Raw genomic sequence first — 18,888 nt, forward strand, 5'->3', positions numbered from 1 at the left:
ATGTGTTTGATGATCAGAAACATTTTGTGTGACAAACATGCAAAAGAATAAGAAATCAGGAAGGGGCAAATAGTTTTTCACACCACTGTATATAATACAGCTAATAAAACATATTTTACACTGTTCCAGACATTAGCTAGGGTTTGTAATTGGATTGTCATCACCCTTTGATGTTGGATCTCATGTTATAGATCCTGGTTCATTTCCCTATGCCAACTCCATGTAACCCTGGACAAGGGCCAATTTTTGAGGGTGAGACGTATTGCCTCAAATGATGAAAAGTACCTTTGTACTACTAACAAACTGATAATTAAGTTTGTGGAAAAAGTTTATGATTACCATTCCCTGTGCAAAATAAGAGATGAGGTTCTCAAGATTAACAGGAACAGCCTACTGACAGGCAGTAAGATTAAAACAATGGCTGAAAAACGTATCCCGTTTGTAAGCCAATTTGGACCATTGAGCAAAAGATTGGAAAAAATTGTTTTACACCATTGGTCCATTCTTCAAAAGGACTCTATTGTGGGAAGATACTGCAGGTCTATGCCACTTTTTTCCTATAAGAGGGGTAAAAATCTTGCTGATAGACTGGTGAAAACAAACATCCAAGAGATGAAGTCCAATACCAGGTTTCTGAGCACTCCCAAATGTGGAACTTTCCCCTGTCTAAACTGTGGGAGTTGTAGTTCTATAATCAAAGGTGACAATATAACGCATCCTCACAAAGGGCATAAGATTCCCATTAAGGACTACCACACATGCAACTCAGATTTTGTTATATATGCCCTTAAATGTCCGTGTGGTAAAATGTATATTGGACAGACCACAAGACAGGTAAAGATCAGAATCAGGGAACATAAATACTCAATTTCTAACTTTGATCCACAAAATAAAAAAACACATACACCAGTGGGTGAACACTTTTATTCCAATAAGCATAACGCAGCGACACTAAGGTGGCTGGTTTTGGAAAAGATACATGCATCCCAGCGAGGGGGTGATCGTAAATGTCTCCTCCTACAAACTGAAGCACGTTGGATACACAGGATGGACACTGTGGAACCTCGAGGAATGAATGAGGCAATGAGCTATAAATGCTTTTTATAAAGAAGGTTTATTACAATAAGTATAATAAAATGATTTCCTTTCTTTACAGACGTTACATGGATTACGTACCGACTAGTTTTTCACTGTATACTACATTGAATGAATTGTTACTAAACTGGTAGGAAACTACTTTAACTACTTGATTACATTGTTATATGTTACTAATATGTTACATTTTGTACCAATTCACACTGCTACTCCTTTAATGGTGTTTACTCTAAGTAGGCCACAAGATGGCAGTACTGATATAATCCAGATGTTTACTTGCACCTGGCCAGACTATGGAGCTGGTGCAAGAATTGTTGGTGGGGTGAAAGGGTAAATAGCTTGTTCTTTTTCACTGTAATTTATGCACCTGATGAAGGCAGTTGTAGTCGAAACATGTTGTGCAGGATTGTCTGCGAAATAAAAATGGAAACCTTTTAATACATAAAGGTGTGCTCTCCGGCTATTTTTTGATTTACTTGTAACCCTGGACAAGTCATTTAATCGTCTGCTGTTCCATCTTAGTAGGTCTATACTGGCTGCCTTGCTTTCTGCAAAAAGCACTTTGAATGGGAGAAAAAAAAATATATAAAAAAATTCCCTTTGTTTAAAATATGTTGCTCTATAATATCACTACTGTATTTTAAGCAATTAGCACAACTAGCAGAGAATATAAATAGGGTTGCCAACTTTTTTTTTATTTTAAAAAAGGTAAAAACAGGCAGGGGCGGGCTAGTGGCATCTGGGGTCGGGCCAGTGATTTTGGGGGCGGGGCAGTGACATCGGGGGTGGGAGAGGGCAGGGGTGGGGCTGTTGACATGGCGATCAGTGATTGGCTGATCACCATGTCATTCACTTCAATGTCCTGTCCGGATTTCCTAATTTGGAAATCCGGACAGGAACTTTTCACCTGGGCAGCCCTTCTAACAGACAAGAAAACATACCAAGGAAAACACATTGAGGCTCATTTATCAACACTGGGCAAATTTGCCCATGGGCAGTTACCTATAGCAACCAATCAGTGATTAGCTTTTTAAAGCCAGCTGCAAGTAGAACGATGAATGCAATCTGATTGGTTGCCATGGGTTACTGCCCATGGGCAAATTTGCCCAGTTTGATAAATGGCCCCCAGAAAGTCAGTTTAAATGTGCACAGTGTAAAACTCAATGCATTAATAGATCAAAAGTCACTTGGACTTTGGCCTCATAACTACAGAATTTACTACAGACAAATGTTCTTATATTAGGTGGGGCCATTATATACTGTAGTAATCAAATATAAATGTACTTGTAGATATTAACATTTACACCATTCTACTCTACAGCAACAGGTGTGTGACTCATATTCATGAAATTACGACAAAGCTTTTTCTAGCAAGTGCTGGATTTTTTATTGATTCCGGTTTATGTGCAGTCAGACGCAGGCGCCTGAGAGAACCAAAGCAAATATATTTGTATTTCTAACTGAGCTGCACAGGTTGATGTCATAATACATTAGGAGTTCATTCTTTAGTTTGTGCTTTAGTAAGCAGAGATGGTGTCTTCTGGGCAGACTAAGAAGTATGATTCACAGCCTAGCTCCCACAGCAGCTGGCCAAGCATAAGACCCATAATTTAAGGAGCGTGAGCGTTTGGGGTGGGGGAATAGAAACCTGGGCATTTTTTATTACATTTGGGTTTTATTAGTTAAAGCCATATTTAGGACAGACTAGGTTCCAGCTAGTTACCAACACTTGAAGAAAATCTGTGGAGACAGTAAGATAGCTAGAGACCCTACGGCACTGCTCTTCAGACAGGAAACATTCAGAGCGTGCACCACACAACAAATCAAGTGGGTCACTATGATAAAGTCACTGTAAAGCAACTGCCAAAATGAAACACAATATGGCTTTGAAAGCTGCAAAAATACATGCCCGTGCTTGCTTTACAAGTCTGCATTACCCATTTTCACTGCATCTACCAAAACAGTTTCTGTGTACAATGAAATGTATTGCATTATACTCAGAAATACATACTAAGGGGCCAATCTAGCTTTTTAGTGCTTAGGGTAGAGTCCTGCATCGGGTCGGGTACCTGCGGAATACCAGCATGGTTGTCGGGTTTTGGGCAGAAAGACTGACAATCCGGGCTCTCCACGGGCACCCTGTCTGGGTACTCGGCCTGATTGCGGGCTGCATTTCCCCCACCTCATGTTAAGAGTAAATGTAACTATTTCCCCCGACCTGGCTGATCTGCCTCCAGAGTGACATAGTTTCTGGCCTAAAATTAGGGCACTGTGGGTAGGTTTCGGGAGCAGGAAGTGGGGAGGTTTATAGCAGGTCCTGGTTGGGCACACGTCAGCCCAACTGGACCCGTACAGGCACACTAAAGGTTTTGATCATGGTAATAAGCAGCAGTGGTCAAATTGCCTTTGTCACCTTTGAGGCTATGTAGTTAGTTATATTTTGCTACATTGTGGTTCACAAACAAGACCATTTAGATGCATGTTTTCACTGAACTGAAAATCTTTAATAGCAATGTATTTTGTCTTATTTCCTAGCAAGCTACTGTATCAACAAGTTGGTTAATCTAAACGCCTCTGACGCTTTAGAGGCTTTATAGTATAAAAGGGTGATGGCAGTTGAGATGGCTGTGAAGCGACAATTAATTGGACTGCAAACCTCTCACAATAACAGTAATGGTATTTTATCCACAAAATGTTCATTAGAGTATCTTAGGGCTGAGAAGGCCTTGCAAAAGCTTGATCAGGTGTCTCCTATTCACGTGAAGGGAGGGGAAGCTATTGTTCAGAAACAGGCATTGACTGGTTTATAATGATAATCCGAGGCACCTCAGGAGGCAGTGTCCTTTTGATTTCCAACAAAAACCGCAATTATGAAAATGCCATTGCCCTAAGGGCAAAGTCACATGTTAAGATTGCTCCAAGTAAAACATCTGACTTGTGGCAATCTATCTTAACCTTGGGAGAATGCGAAGGGAGGCAATTTCAAGCAATTAAAGAAATACCAATACCAGAAATTAAACATTGACTTTGCATGCTATTTATTTTATCATAAAAGTATTTGCCCAATGCATTTACATTACCTATCTGATTCCCAATTTCCCTCTATAAGGGGGCTGCCATATTTGTGCAATAGTATTCTTTTCTCTAGTAGGCAGGTTAAGGAATTTCAAGTAACAATTACTTACAAAAGCAAACATTTCAGCAAAAGCCAGTCAACATGACCTATAGGCAACTTTTAATGTACATTCATATTATAAAGAGTAGTGTTTTTAGTGTATCACTTTAAGCAAGATCACTACGAGAAATATGTTTTACTTTGGCAATTCTAATGGTATACTATGGCAAGTCATTTTCAGCCTTCTTCTGCGGCAATGCAAATCTAACTGAGGGCAACAAATCTTACAGTGATTGCCCAAAGAAAGCTTGTTAAACCTCATCTATATTTTACATTGAATGAAAGTAGCATTTTTTTTCCCAAAGAGCATATACAACCCTTAAAACTTTTGTTAATATATTTAAATTCAGCTTTGTATAAAAGTAATGGCTTCCATTTACCGTAGCTACACTGCCAAAGACAAAACACAATGACAAATAAAGGCCTCAGTGTTGCCTTAATCATTGCTACATGTTCTGCTTGCTTTCCTTTATTCAAACGTCGCCCACTCTTCTACACCGAGCACACTTGAGAATCAGAATATTCTAGTTGCTACGGCACCCTTGCAACAAGTTTCTTTCCAGCTGTGAGCTGTTTGTGTAGATTTGTACACACATATTTATAGGAAGGAAGTATGTCAGAAACAATAACATTGATCTTATAGTGACAACAAGTTTATACAGGGCAGGGGGAATAATCTGAGCACTAATTTAATATATTTTTCTTTTTAGGTATATTACAAGTTTAGATCCAACAAAGTAAAAAAAAAAAATCTACATTTGGGTGTGCCCTATAGGCTACCAGAGGTGGCAAAAAGCGGATTCTGATAACATGAAGAATCCAATGTTTTTTTTTTTAGCTGAACATACAGCTAGCTGTTCAATTCACAAAATGAAAGCACTGTTGTACTAAACATTGTCAGATTTATAGTGTACATGATTTCATTTAATTGTGATATACACTGTACATAGGTGCAAGATGATATTGGTACCAACTTGATTATGCATATATACAAAAAAATTGGAAGCAGAACCAGTTTATTGGGTTTATTTAATGTTTACATGATTTACTAGTAGACTTTAGGTATGAAGATCCAAGTTACAGAAAGATCCATTATCTCGAAAGCCCAGGTCCCAAGCATTCCTAATAACGGGTTCCATACCTGTACAACCAAACATTAAAGGGATAGCAGCTCCCTAACACAAGATAACAGCTCCCTAGAAGATCTAAGAACAGCACTCAATAGTAAAAGCAAAGTCTCACTGAGACTGATTCAGTTATATTAAGAAAGAGAAATATAAGCCTGCCAGAAAGTAATTCCATCCTCAAGTGCAGGCACAAGTCACGTGACTGGGGCAGCTGGGAAACTGACAATATGTCTAGCCCCATGTCGGACTTCAAAACTGAATATAAAAAACTCGGTTTGCTCTATTGAGAAATGGATTTCAGCGCAGAATTCTGCTGGAGCAGCACTATTAACTGATGCATTTGGAAAAAACATGTTTTCCCATGACAGTATCCCTTTATTGTTTGATTGTGCAGGTATGGAACCCAAGAATGCTTGGGACCTGGGTCTTTCCAGATAACAGATCTTTCTGTAATTTGGATCTTCATACCTAAAGTCTACTAGTAAATCATGTAAACATTAAATAAATCCAATAAACTGGTTCTGCTTCCAATTAGTATTAATTATATCATAGTTTGGATCAAGTAGAAGGTACTGTTTTATTATTACAGAGAAAAATGAAATAATTTTTAAAAATTTTGATTATTTGGATAAAATGGAGTCTCTGGGAGACGGCCTTTCCTTAATTCGGGGCTTTCTGGATAATGGGGTTCCAGATAATGGAACCAATACCTGTATTCATTAACCTCAAAGCTCTTACAAGTACTGAATAGTGCTGACCAACATTTTTAAAAGCTTGATTTTAGCACAAGTTAGTATAAGTTATATTTTAATGCAGGATGGTTTGCACCTTTAGACTTCAGGTAGAAGTCAACCTGGACTCAACCTGCAACTGCCTTATCCACAACCCGAGTCACAACCCCCTGACAACGATTAAACAGGAAGTACTGTTGCTGCAAAGTGGCATCATCAGAAGTGAACTGGGCAAAAAACATTTTTAAAAAGAAATATGTAAATGAGTAAAACCTGCATCTGAAAGTCCTTCCTTCAAGTTACAAGTTTATTAATAGATCATCTTGAGAGGTTGAACTATTGTCTTTTTTCAAACCAAATTAACCATAAATATGTAAACCGGACATACATCTCAATTGTCATGTCATAGGCTGAACAGAAATTTATGCTAGGCAGTGTATTCACATAAGGTCATACGTATACATCGGTATATGGCCAATCTGTCAAATATTAGCTCAACTTGCCCATACAGAAGGATAATACAAGTTACACTAACTGGACCAATGAATTCTGCTGCTCCTCAGGTCTATACAGTTCTGGGTCAACTGACAACCAACAAACAGACTGGTCAAATGGTTTGGGACGATCAACTGCAGTGCAACAGCCCCAAGACAAATTAAATGCTTTTGTATAATACAGCTTGCTTGGAAATATTGGCCAAAATTACGTATACAAAAGCTATCATTTGTCTGTCAAACCTGCAGCGCTGGCCAGTGTTCCCAAATTCAGCCTGGTAGTTCATTTCATTTCACCAGGAAATAAGTGGTGCTTGAACAGCCACAGCAGTATTTGCAAGCAAAAATCTCTGCTGACACTTGTCTGTGTGACTTCTCCAATGAGATTTTCCTGCAACATTTATAAACTACGAAGGATATTCAGTTGCAGCAATTACTTATAGATGTCTCTGGATCATATGTTATTATAGCCCTTAACTATACAATACAAGCTAGGTTCTCTCAGAGTAAGACAAATTACACAATGATGAAAGCAAATAGGTCATTACTATCTATCTATCTATCTATCTATCTATCTATATATATATATATATATATATATATATATATATATAATTAATTACACACACACACTCATGTCTTAAAGAACAAAAAATATATTTAGGTTTATTACTAGTCTCCCAGTTTTTGATCATATATTTTTGGAACGCTTTGAAAACTGCACCCAGGCATCGGATATTCCTGACGATATTGCCCGTTTGTTTTTGTTTTTTTTTTGTTTTTTTTACAGTTCACTATTGAAGAGTATAGTGTTGCTTATCCTCTGGATTTCAATTATGGGAAGGAAAGCAATAGTTTTAAAAATTAGTCACCAATTAGACACAATTTTCAGGATTGTGCTTGAGCAGTTGGACATTTTTGTTAAAAAAAAATATCAAAAATTGCAATTAGATGGAAAAAGCATAATAACTTAAATGTGAATAACTAATTGTTCCGCTAGATTCCTACATCATATCCTATATTTATATTTGTCTGTACAGTGAGAGGACAAGCAGAGGCTTGTTTGTGGTTTGAAGCTTCTGTTGGCTGCTATATCTGCTGCCTTGAGCAAGTAAAATAATTCCAGCCGTTTCAGGATGCCTATGCTACACTTGTGGCTATGAAATGTGTTTGTAGGTGATTCTACTCAACAAAATATACATTAATTATGGTCTTAGACAGAAATATGCTATGAATCTCACTGATAATTTCTTGGCAGATCCTGAAAAATATATAAGTAGATAAAATGCATCTAAATGTAGTAAATAGCCCTGACTTTCTCTTACAAAAGAACAGCAAATGTTCTGTATTGGGTATTTTAGTAATAGTCACACAACCTGAAGTTAGGGAGTCAATGAAATTTCCAGCTTGTTCTGGACCATGTAGTGCTTCTTGCTACACGTCTATGACTCCTGAACAGCAGGCAGGAAAGGCATTGAAATATTTTTGCATTTATGCGCCTTTAAAGGGGTGGTTCACCTTAAACGTATCTTTTTGTATGTTATAGAATGGCCAAATCTAAGCAACTTTTTAGTTAGTCTTCAATATTTATTTTGTATAGTTTTTTTAATCATACGCCTTGATCTTCTGACTCTTTCCACTGACTCCATCAAAAAATAAGTGCTCTGTAAGGTTAAAAATGTACTGTTATTTCTACATTTTACTACTCTTCTTTCTATTCCGATCCTCCCATATTCCAGTCTCTTATTCAAAGCAATATGTTTTTGCTAGGGTAATTGGAATCCTAGCAACCGGATTGCTGAAACTGCTAACTGGAGAGCTGCTGGGAAAAAAAGCTAAATAACTCCAAAACCACAAATAAAAAATGACAACAAATTGCAAATTGTCTCAGAATATCACTCTCTACATCACACTAAAAGTTAACTCAAAGGTGAACAACCCCTTTAGGAAGAGGCTGGAGAACATCAATGGCAGAGTTCCAGAAGGCCCTACATGAATGTTTTTACATAAGGTAACTATTACTGTATATGAAAAGGCTGTTGAAAACCAATGCGCTCAGAAATGCATGAACTGCTGTGTCAACATGTTAATCCCAACAGCAAAATCTAGACATTTCAAGGTAGCTGTTGAGCTTATGGGTTTTCAAGCAGTCTTATAGCTGGCTTACGATATTTTGGTTAATCAAGTCAGAAGTCTCCTCTTCCATATATGACATGAAAATGATGGCCTTCCTGATCAGCATCTGATGAGTACTTAGTCAGACATTGATCAGGAAGACTGGAAAATCTAAATGTCTAAACGGCTGTATCCGGCCATGTAGTGCTGCATACAAAAGTCTTCACGGTCTCCTGATGTGATCTGATCGCTGAAGAGGGCACGAATTGATTAGATCAATCCAATTTAGCATAGCCACTGTGTGATAAAATGGCACAGGATTTGTTTTACAACTTCAACAAATATCCATGATATCAAAGGGAATATTCACCTTTTGCAATGTCTTACTAGAGTAGAATGATTTTGCAAGAGAAATCTGTTGCCTACATCATGCAAGGGCTGTTGTTTGTTATTGCCCCTTTTTTACTTGGATGAACTGGATGAAGGCACTATTACCTCACATATCCAGTGTGGTATGAGAGGTGAGGAGACAGTGCGGCTCATTTATAAACCCTGGACAAATTTTCAACCTGCAGCTGGCTGAAAAGGTAAGTAAACATTGGATGTTATGGGCTACTGCCCAGGTGCAAATTTGCCCAATGTTTATAAATGAGCCCCAGTGTCCCTACAGCAGGGGTGCCCAAAAGTAAGATCAGGATCAACCAGCAGACCTTTAGCAGGTGATCAGTAGATCTCAAGATACTGTCAACAAACACTTTGTCTATATCACTCTCCTGTTTCATTCTTTTCATTCAGATATTTATTATGTTAAAGAGATACTGGCACCAGAAATTAAACAATTTTTTATATCTATTATAAAAATTGCCTTTGAAAGCTACTTATAACTTTGCCATAAAGTATTTGCACAATGCTTTTACATCACCTGTCTGATGCCCCATGTTCCTTAAAGAGGGGGCTGCCATATTTGTAGCAGGAGTCCATTAGTCTGGCCATAGACGCAAAGATCCGATCGTACGAATCGAGAATTCATACGATTTTCGGACTGTTTGTGGAGAGCACCAACATTTTTCGTCCAGGGGATCAGTCGTTTGGTCGATCGGACAGGTTAAAAGATTTGTCGGCTGCCATTAATATCTTTGCATGTATTGCCGATCGTAACAATTTTCAGTGGGGGACTGTCACCAGCTTTTGTCGGACATAACTTTCATACGATTGCTGTCAGGGGCAGAACATCGACTGATCTGTTCTTTTACTACTTTATTTGATTGGAATGTTTAGTGGCAGGTCGGGAGATGGGGAAACCCGATCGTTCGAGTATTCGAACAATCGGATCTTTGCATCTATGGCCAGCTTTAGAAACTCTAATTGACAGGCTGAGATGGGACAGTCAGGTTGGCAAAACAGTCAGGTTTAGGAACTTCAACTAACAATTGCTTACAAAAACAAACCTCTCAGCAAAAAAACGCTCGTCATCATTTATTTATATAGCGCCGACAAGATACGCAGTGCTTTATGACCTATAGGTAACTTTTAATGTACATTCGTATTTTAAAAAGTAGTTTTTTAGTGTCAGTATCACTTTAAGGTAACATAAGAAATAGTTGCGACGATTTTTTTGACCATGTCCATGTTGTGGCCACACCCCCAATTACCATGTTCATTTTAAAAAATTTGGCAGGTTTTGAAAATTTTAACATATTTCTGTGTTTTTCAGTTATTACAGTTTTGCTAATGAAGGTGAATTGCCCTTTAGGGTCTGGCCACACGAGAAGATTCAGGGAGATTATTCGCCCCAGTGACACGAGGAAACTTGGGGCGACTTTGGAAAAGGAAGTGCTGCGTGTGCATTCCCCCAGGCGATTTTCATGTAAGCCGGCAGAGGGCAGGCAGTTCGGGGAGATTGTCGCCCCGAAGAAGAGGAGATTTGACGATGGGGCGACTAATCTCCCCGAATCTGCTCGTGTGGCCAGACCCTTAAGCTGAGTCTAACTTCTCCCAAGAGACCTGTTATCTTATATTGTTACAATTACTTATTTGCTCATCTCAAAATTGTTCCAGTACAAACGAGGGACTGCAGGTTTAGCTGTCAAAAGAGGGACTGTCCCGCTGAAAACGGGACAGTTGGGAGGTATGATAGCATTTTGAATGTAGATGTATTTGTAGGGGTAATGGATTTTGGAAGAGAGTTGTACAACACCAACATTGTTGCAGGTGGGGAGCTTGCCCCTTATATGGTCAACACACTTGCATCAACATTTCAGGGGGGTGGGGGTTTCACCCTCCCTTCATCAGGATATTGCCAAATGAAAGCAGTATTTTGTTTGTCCCTTTATTCACTGCTGATTAACTCTTGAAGCAATGTAGTTGAAGGTTTGCCAACAATGCCTAGCATGCGTCTCCACATGTCCTTAAATAAAACCAGGAGTGTTTTGAACAGAAGAGGCAGACAAAAACCTTTGTTTTTTTTTAATTCATGTATAATGGAAAGTGGCTGTATCAAGTTTTATCATAGTGAAAAATATGTTAATCTGGGAAAATACCACAGGATCAAAATAAGTCGAGGTTATCTGCCCAAGCGATTTGTAAAGGCAAAAAACACTAAATTTAAATACATATTTGTAAGTAATCTATTAATCCAAAATGCTGGGACTTTCCAGAATGTGGATCACAGGTATGGTACTGGTTACCCAGAATGCTCTAGATTTCTGGATAAGGGTTCTTTTGGTAATGTGGATCCCCATACAACTTTTAGTAAAATCATTTAAACATAAAATTAACTCAATGGGATTGTTTTGGCTCCAATAAGAATTATTTATATCTTAGCTCGGATCGAGTAAAAGTCTTCTAACCTTATTTTGTAATGTAAATAAAAAGAGAATGGGATCATTTGCAAACCATTGAAAGAAGAACTAAACCTTAAAAACTAATATAGTTAAAAATGCTAGACATTACATACTGAACTTATTGTATAAAGTTTCAGCTTGTCAATAGCAGCAATGATCCAGGCCATCAAACTTGTCACAGGGGGGGTCACCATCTTGGAAAGTGTCTGCGACACTCACATGCTCAGTGGGCTCTGAGAACTGTTGAGAAGCTAAGTTTAGGGGTTGTTGCAAATTATCAAGCAGAAAATTAGGTTTGTCTGTAATATAAGATGATGCTACAAGGCTGAGTAATAAATTCTGATGCTTACTGCACTGGTTTCTGTGCTGCCATGTAATAATTATTTGTATGAATTACTAATCAGCCTTATATCATGACATTTATATTCTATGGTGCTTATGTAATTAAAGGCACTAAGTTTGCCCAGGGGCAGTAACATATAGTAACCAATCAGCAGGCAGAATTCCCTGGTCACATGTTTAAAAGCAATCATCTTATTGGTTGCTATGGGTTACTGCTACTGGGCAAACTTTGTGCCTTTTATTACATATGGGGGTATGTGTACTGTATATTTTGAGGAAAGCTGCCTGTGTGAGCTCACTGAGAAGGATAGAAATCACTACAAGCTTTGGGATTTTGTATATTCGTTAATGTTCTCGGCTTTATTTGGGAGACAGGTGGTAGGCCTCTTCCTAATTAGTTAGGAAATCTGACCTGTATTAGTTCGAAGCCCATTAAGTGGCAAGGCTTTTAATTTGGAACTGTTTGTTTTTGTTTATTTGTTTAAAATAAACTGCCCAAAAGATACTACACTCTCATGAGTTGTGATTGTGCCGTGGGCTGTTAACCCCAGAAAATTGATTCCAGCTACCTAAACCCTTAGGGTCTGGCCACACAGGCAGATTCAGGGAGATTAGTCGCCAGGCGACAAATCTCCTCTTCTTTGCGGCAACTAATCTCCCGATCTGCCTTCCGCCACCTAAAATGTAAATCGCCTGGGGGCAGGCACACTGAGCGATTTGTTTTCCGATGTTGCCCGAAGTTTCCTCGTTAGGCAATTACGAGTGACTTTGGAAAACTAAGCATTCCGTGTGCCTGCCCCCAGGCGATTTACATTTTAGTCGGCGGGAGGCAGGGGACGGCAGATTAGGGAGATTAGTCACCGCGAAGAAGAGAAGATTTGTCACCTGGCGACTAATATCCCTCAATCTGCCCATGTGGCCAGACCCTAAAATGTAAATCGCCTGGGGGCTGGCACACAGAACGCTTATTTTCCGAAGTTGTCTGTAATTGCTTCACGAGGAAAACTTCGGGTGACTTCGGAAAACGAATCGTTCCGTGTGCCTGTCCCCAGGAGATTTACATTTTAGCCGGCAGAAGGCAGGGGAAGATTAGTCGCCGTGAAGAAGAGGAGATTTGTCGTCTGGCGACTAATCTCCCCGAATCTGCCCATGTGGCCAGACCCTTACACTGGCTTACAGATAACGGATCCTATACCGGTGCCTTGCCTTAAGTCTAATAACCTTTCTGGATATGCAGTCAGATAACTCTACCAACAACAACTGTAGCAGACACAAACTGATTGTGTGACTTACAAAGTTATTTCTCAAAGACACTTATGCCACACAGCAGGATTAATTTCTGTTACTTGTAGTTGGCTTGAAATGCGTCTCATGATAGTTTTCTAAGGGGCTAGCTAGAATATTAATTGCCCACCGATAACAGCCTTTTTTAAGACAGATTCGGGTCGCTGATGAATATTGGCACACTGGGCAAATGGTTTTTTTGGCCCCATGTTTGAACTATTTAAAAGGAAATGGGGCACTGAAACTGTCTTATGTGCCTCCAGCCTAAGGTTATGTACCAATGAATGCTTTAAAAAGCTGTGTGATCTTCTTATGTGTTATCCTAGGCACATAAAAACGCCAATGTGTTTAAATGTATTAAAAATGCTATAGAGGGCCACATCTAGCATATGTAGGGTTACCACAGATCCAGTTTCCACCCTGACAGCCCGGTTTTCAGAAGGGCTGCCCGGGTCGAGACAGTCTACCCGGTTATCCAAATAAGGAAAACCGTGCAGGATTCCCCTTGATTGACATGGCGATCAGCCAATCACTGATCACAATGGCATAGCCCTGTCCCGTAGCATCTCCCATCACGCCCCCTGCCCGAATTGTGGACCACAGAAAGGTGGCAACCCTAGCATGTGCTCTAGGTCACTGAGAATTATCTAACTGGCAGTATTTTTGCAGCTCCTGAGAACACAAACTAAAATAAAACGGTTAAAGGGATTGTTCACCTTTGAGTTAACTTTTAGTATGATGTAGAGAGTGATATTTTGAGAAAATTTGCAATTGGTTTTCATTTTTTATTGGTTTTTCAGTTATTTCACTTTCTATTTAGCAGCTCTCCAGTTTGCCATTTTGGCATCTGGTTGCTAGGGTCCAAATTATCCTAGCAACCATGCACTGATTTGAATAAGAGACTGGAATGTGAATAGGAGAGGGCCTGAATAGATGAGTAATAAAAAGTTGTAATAACAATACATTTGTAGCCTTACAGAGCATTTGATTTTAGATGGGGTCAGTGACCCCCTTTTGGAAGTTGGAAAGAGTTAGAAGAAAAAGGCCAATCATTTACGAACTATAAAAAATAAAAAATGAAGACCAATTGAAACATTGCTTAGGATTGGCCATTCTATAATATACTAAAAGTTAATTTAAATGTGAACCACCCCTTTAAATAATAAACATAAATAGAAGAATATATTATCCAGAATGCTTAGTGCTGGGTTTTTCCTAGATAAAGGGTCTTTACGTAAAATGGAGCAACACTTTAAATATTAGACATTACAAAAACCCAATAGAATTGTCTTATCACCAACAAGGATTTAAAAATGTTTAATAATAATCAAGAATTACAGATGCAAAGTATAGCAAAGAATAAGGCTGCAAAATGAATGTTTTCAAAACAGGTCATGGACCTCTGGGGCAGCTTCTATAAAAATATTTAAATATTTTAAGTAAGGGTTCATTGTTTTATGTGTTATGTTACATAGTTAAATGGTTATGTTGGTTTGAAAAAAAGACCATCAAGTTCAACCCCTCCAAATGAAACACCACATCCATACACACACACACTTAATTGTAGATTTAGTATTACAATAGCATGATAGTATGCTTGTCCAAGAAATCATCCAAGCCCCTCTTAAAGGCCCTCTTAACGTCATCCAGCAGAGCATTCCATACAAAATGTGTCTGCTGCCAAGGTGGGCTATATTGACTAAAAAGCGAGGCCTATATAAAAATTTATTTTAAAAACAGGAAACCTGAAGGTAACCAAAGGCATTGCTCCTCTAATTTTCTTTAAAGTATGTCCCCCTAACCCTAAGCAAGTTGTTTCCAGAAATATTCAAAACCTTAAATATTTATATTTGGAAAATACGGGAGAATAGAGAAAGTGTCATGTTAATGCTCAAAAAGTTCCCAATCAACACAATGTGCAAATTAAACACAGCAGTTTTCCATGTAATGCACCTCATATGACCTTGAGAATGCTAGTATGTCACAGCTCTCCTGAAATTAAAAGTGTAATTGTTTATTCATGGTGAGACAACCCAGAAACAGACAAACACACACAAAACAGCAGGCTGTTTTTGGAGGATTTCTGCTTAACAATATGATGGGTGAAAACAAAATCCTACCCAATTATATGTATAAATGATTTAGAGGGTGCAGATGTGTGACCTGATGCTATTAAGAACATTGCACTGGAATGAAAAGGTTATAGGACCAAGTCCACCCACTGCCACTAATCTTGCAAGAGTTGTTTAACTAGCTAAGAGCTGAAAGGCCTTGCAGTGTGAAATCAGAGAAACTAAAAATCAAAAGACTCAGCCATCAATGTAAATAGATTTACAGCTTGCTAATACATGCAAAATTATCATTAGCAATTTATACTCAACTACAGTGGCTATGCCAAATGCACACCAAAACCACACATTTGCTATTATGATATAGTCTTCTTCTAGGAAACATTTTCCCACAATCAGTGTAAAATAAATTTATTTATATATATATATATATATATATATATATATATATATATATATATATATATATATATATATATATATATATATATATCCAAAAGGGAGATAAATTTCCTTTAGGCAGATTACATGATGTACAAGTGTAAATCATGGCCATGTGCATGTAAGGATGAGCTTTAACAAACAAGGTTTTCAAGCAGTAGCCATTTTGCCAGGAATTTTGACATGATACCAACTGTGAGAGGATGGATGCAGCTTCTGCTGCTGCTGCTTTTTACAGCACAGTGCAGATGAGAGTAAAAAGCTATCAATAGAACCTCTGCAATAATATTACACGGCAACGTCTTCTTCAGATGGATTCGTTCGTTTGGAACTAGAGTCTATTAAAATACATGCATTGTGTATATATGTATGTATGTATGTATGTATGTATGTATGTATATATATATATATATATATATATATATATATGTACACACACACACATACATACATACATACATACATACAACACACACACACAAACATACAGTGCTAATATAAAACCTAAGCAGGTGTGATTTTTATCTAGCAGCCTAAGACACTCCCACACAGCATCAGTCTAGTGACCTGATGCAAGAAAAAAAATATCAGCCAGCCATTCAGCACCGAGACTGCATCTGACCACCTTTGTTATTCTTGGAATAAAAAAATCCGCTGAATGAAAAAAATATTTCATGCATTCCCATCATCTGCATGTTCTACTAGCAGGGATACAAATGGAATGAATCCTTTCTGCAATGTTCTTCTAGGATGCATCTAAAAAAAAACAGCCATATGATCTGCAACACTGCATTTAATCCTGTTTAATACCGCAGAGGACGGGAGATAAACAGACAACATATCTTCTTTCGGATGGAAAGATCAAAGCACGTTGCTTAATTCTCAATAAAAACCGCTTTTGTTTTTACTCGGCAATTTTCTAGTTTCTCCAATGCCTAAAATGAAGGGATGCCCAACCTGTGGCCCCCCAGTTGTTATTGGGCTATAGCTCCCAGTGCTGAGAACTGCAATTCAGCAACAGCTGGAGGCCAAAGATTAGACATAACAAGGGCAGGCACAACCTAGGAGTGTTTTGTTATTTTTTGTTTAGATCATTCTCAGGGTGAACATATATATATATTATATTAAATAGATTTGTGCAATCTATGGGATGATACCCAAATATAACCTACACGTGGCATAGAAGGCCAGTTTTAATGGCCTAGGCAATAAAAATGATGCTGGATGCCATGGTTATTAATAGGGAGAAAATATTAAAACAAAGGAAGGAGAGTTTTTTGTTATTTTTTTTAGAATAGGTGGCAACCCTAGTGTTATTTTTCTTTGGACTATAAGGAGACATATGCAGCTATGTATGGACATACTGTCTGAAACAAGAACAGATATGACTGCTTGTCAAGCCATTAGTAATGCAGGGTGACACACATGTACACAAACATGCCCTTCTATTGACATATGTGCTATATGGCCATGTTTATACTCCAGTCTCCAGCCCAACCCTGGTACAAATGGCAGAGTCGCCAGGGAAGGTGCCAGTGGGGGCATCTCGTAGGCATAAAAGCAAATGGTTGGTGGATGAATGACAGCCAGGCATAGGGCTTGTTGACATGGTACTTACCAGATGGAGTTCTTGATCTTGTGTTGCAGTGCATTGGCCTCTGTCCCCTGCAGTCCTGTCACTAAGGCTGGCAGAGCCCCTGGTGCAGAGGGAGACAGCTGGGCAGGCTGCTCTGTGCGTTGCATTTTCTGGGCTTGTTGTTGCTGCTGTTCCTCTGCCATGATTGCTGATGCTGAGCTCGGTGTGTGTGAGTGTGTGTGAGTGTGAGGAGGTGGGGAGGGGTGGGAAGCAGGAGGACGGAAGGCGCACTGCAAACTAGGCCTTTACCCCGACCTCGAGTAAGTCGCCTTCCCCTGCTGGAGCGGTGACATGACGAAGGAGAGCTTGTCTGGGGAATAGGTGAGCTGCGGGGATCTAGAACGGGCAAGACCGGTGGAATAGGGTGAGGTGCATGGTATGTTGATAGGAGGAGAGTAAAGCCAGGGCTAATGTTGGGGTGTTCGTCATTAAACAGACGGCTCCGTTGTCGATGATCATTAAAAACGGCAGCTGTATTTCTTCCCGACGGCGCCCCGTGACTAGCCAGCCCCTGGTCCCACTGCAGCCGTGAGCTGCCCGCACGGCTCTCACTGGAGGAGCGGAGGCTGCACACGGACCGCGCAGGCGCACTGCTCATGACAACAACAACTCCACACAGCAGGCAACATACACAGTACTAGCAATGGCCAACCTACACAAGCCTGCAGCCAGGACATGTATTTCAGCAGCAGCCAACGTCCTCATTAGTTGTATGTTTATAGATTAATAGAAAAGTAATTAAACAAGACATTTGCTAAGCTGGGACTAGGGTGGATCACAAATATCTCTTCAAGATCCACATAAACCTGCTTATCAACAAGTCCCCCAATGGACCCCAGCCCCAGAGTCTGCTGCCTCTATAGTTTTTTATTTCACTAATAAAATCTTTTACCTTAAAAATAAAATACTATAGATATAGTCTCATTTTCAGGCAGACATGGGTTGCTCATGGAACAGTTTGCTGGAGCTTCTGACATGTGCAGGGAGAGAGTCTGGGCCTAAACATATTTTCCTGAATACTCCACAGTTTGGTAACTCTGCTATTTGCTACCAGCTACACAGCACTGCTCTTCAGTGGAAATGCACTCTGTGTAATTGTGGTCTTGTGCGGAAAATCGGCTGCTCCAATTTTGTATACCTCAAATCTGGCACAATTGCAAATGTTTACAAATATGATGTAGCGCACTGAGTTCAAATAGCATTAGCATGTGATTCTTTTGGCGCAACTCTGCAGTGCCTAGGACTGGAATTGGGGTAGGCAGAAGAAGCATGTGCCTAGGGCACAAGGGTGTACCGCTTCTGTCCCCTACCCCTACTCCAGGCCCTTATGTTTCCCCACCTCCACTCTTCTTTTACTGTTGTCTCCAATTGTCATTGCACCTACAGTGCATGCTCATTTGCACATGTGCGCGTGCATACATGAACACGTAAGGGAGGGCAATGTGCCTGGCCAGGTTGCCTGGGGTTCCCGCTGGTCATGGCCCACCCTTGGCTGTGCCTAGTGACACAACCTGGAATTAATGTAATTTTTCCACC

At 39.4% G+C, this 18,888-nt stretch overlaps 1 protein-coding gene across 1 annotated transcript in view; it reads right to left on the reverse strand.

Moving 5' to 3' along the window:
- LOC108712931 (DNA-binding protein RFX7) overlaps nucleotides 1-18,006 on the reverse strand; it is a 65,158-nt gene extending 47,152 nt beyond the window's left edge. Inside the window, exon 1 of the mRNA XM_018255462.2 lies at nucleotides 17,335-18,006. Within this exon, the coding sequence (XP_018110951.1) occupies nucleotides 17,335-17,495 (161 nt within the window). The 5' untranslated portion in view covers nucleotides 17,496-18,006. The remainder of the gene's footprint in view (nucleotides 1-17,334) is intronic.
- Between the last annotated feature and the right edge of the window lie 882 nt (nucleotides 18,007-18,888).

This window comes from Xenopus laevis, chromosome 3S (genome assembly GCF_017654675.1).
Source record: "Xenopus laevis strain J_2021 chromosome 3S, Xenopus_laevis_v10.1, whole genome shotgun sequence".
Taxonomy (NCBI): domain Eukaryota; kingdom Metazoa; phylum Chordata; class Amphibia; order Anura; family Pipidae; genus Xenopus; species Xenopus laevis.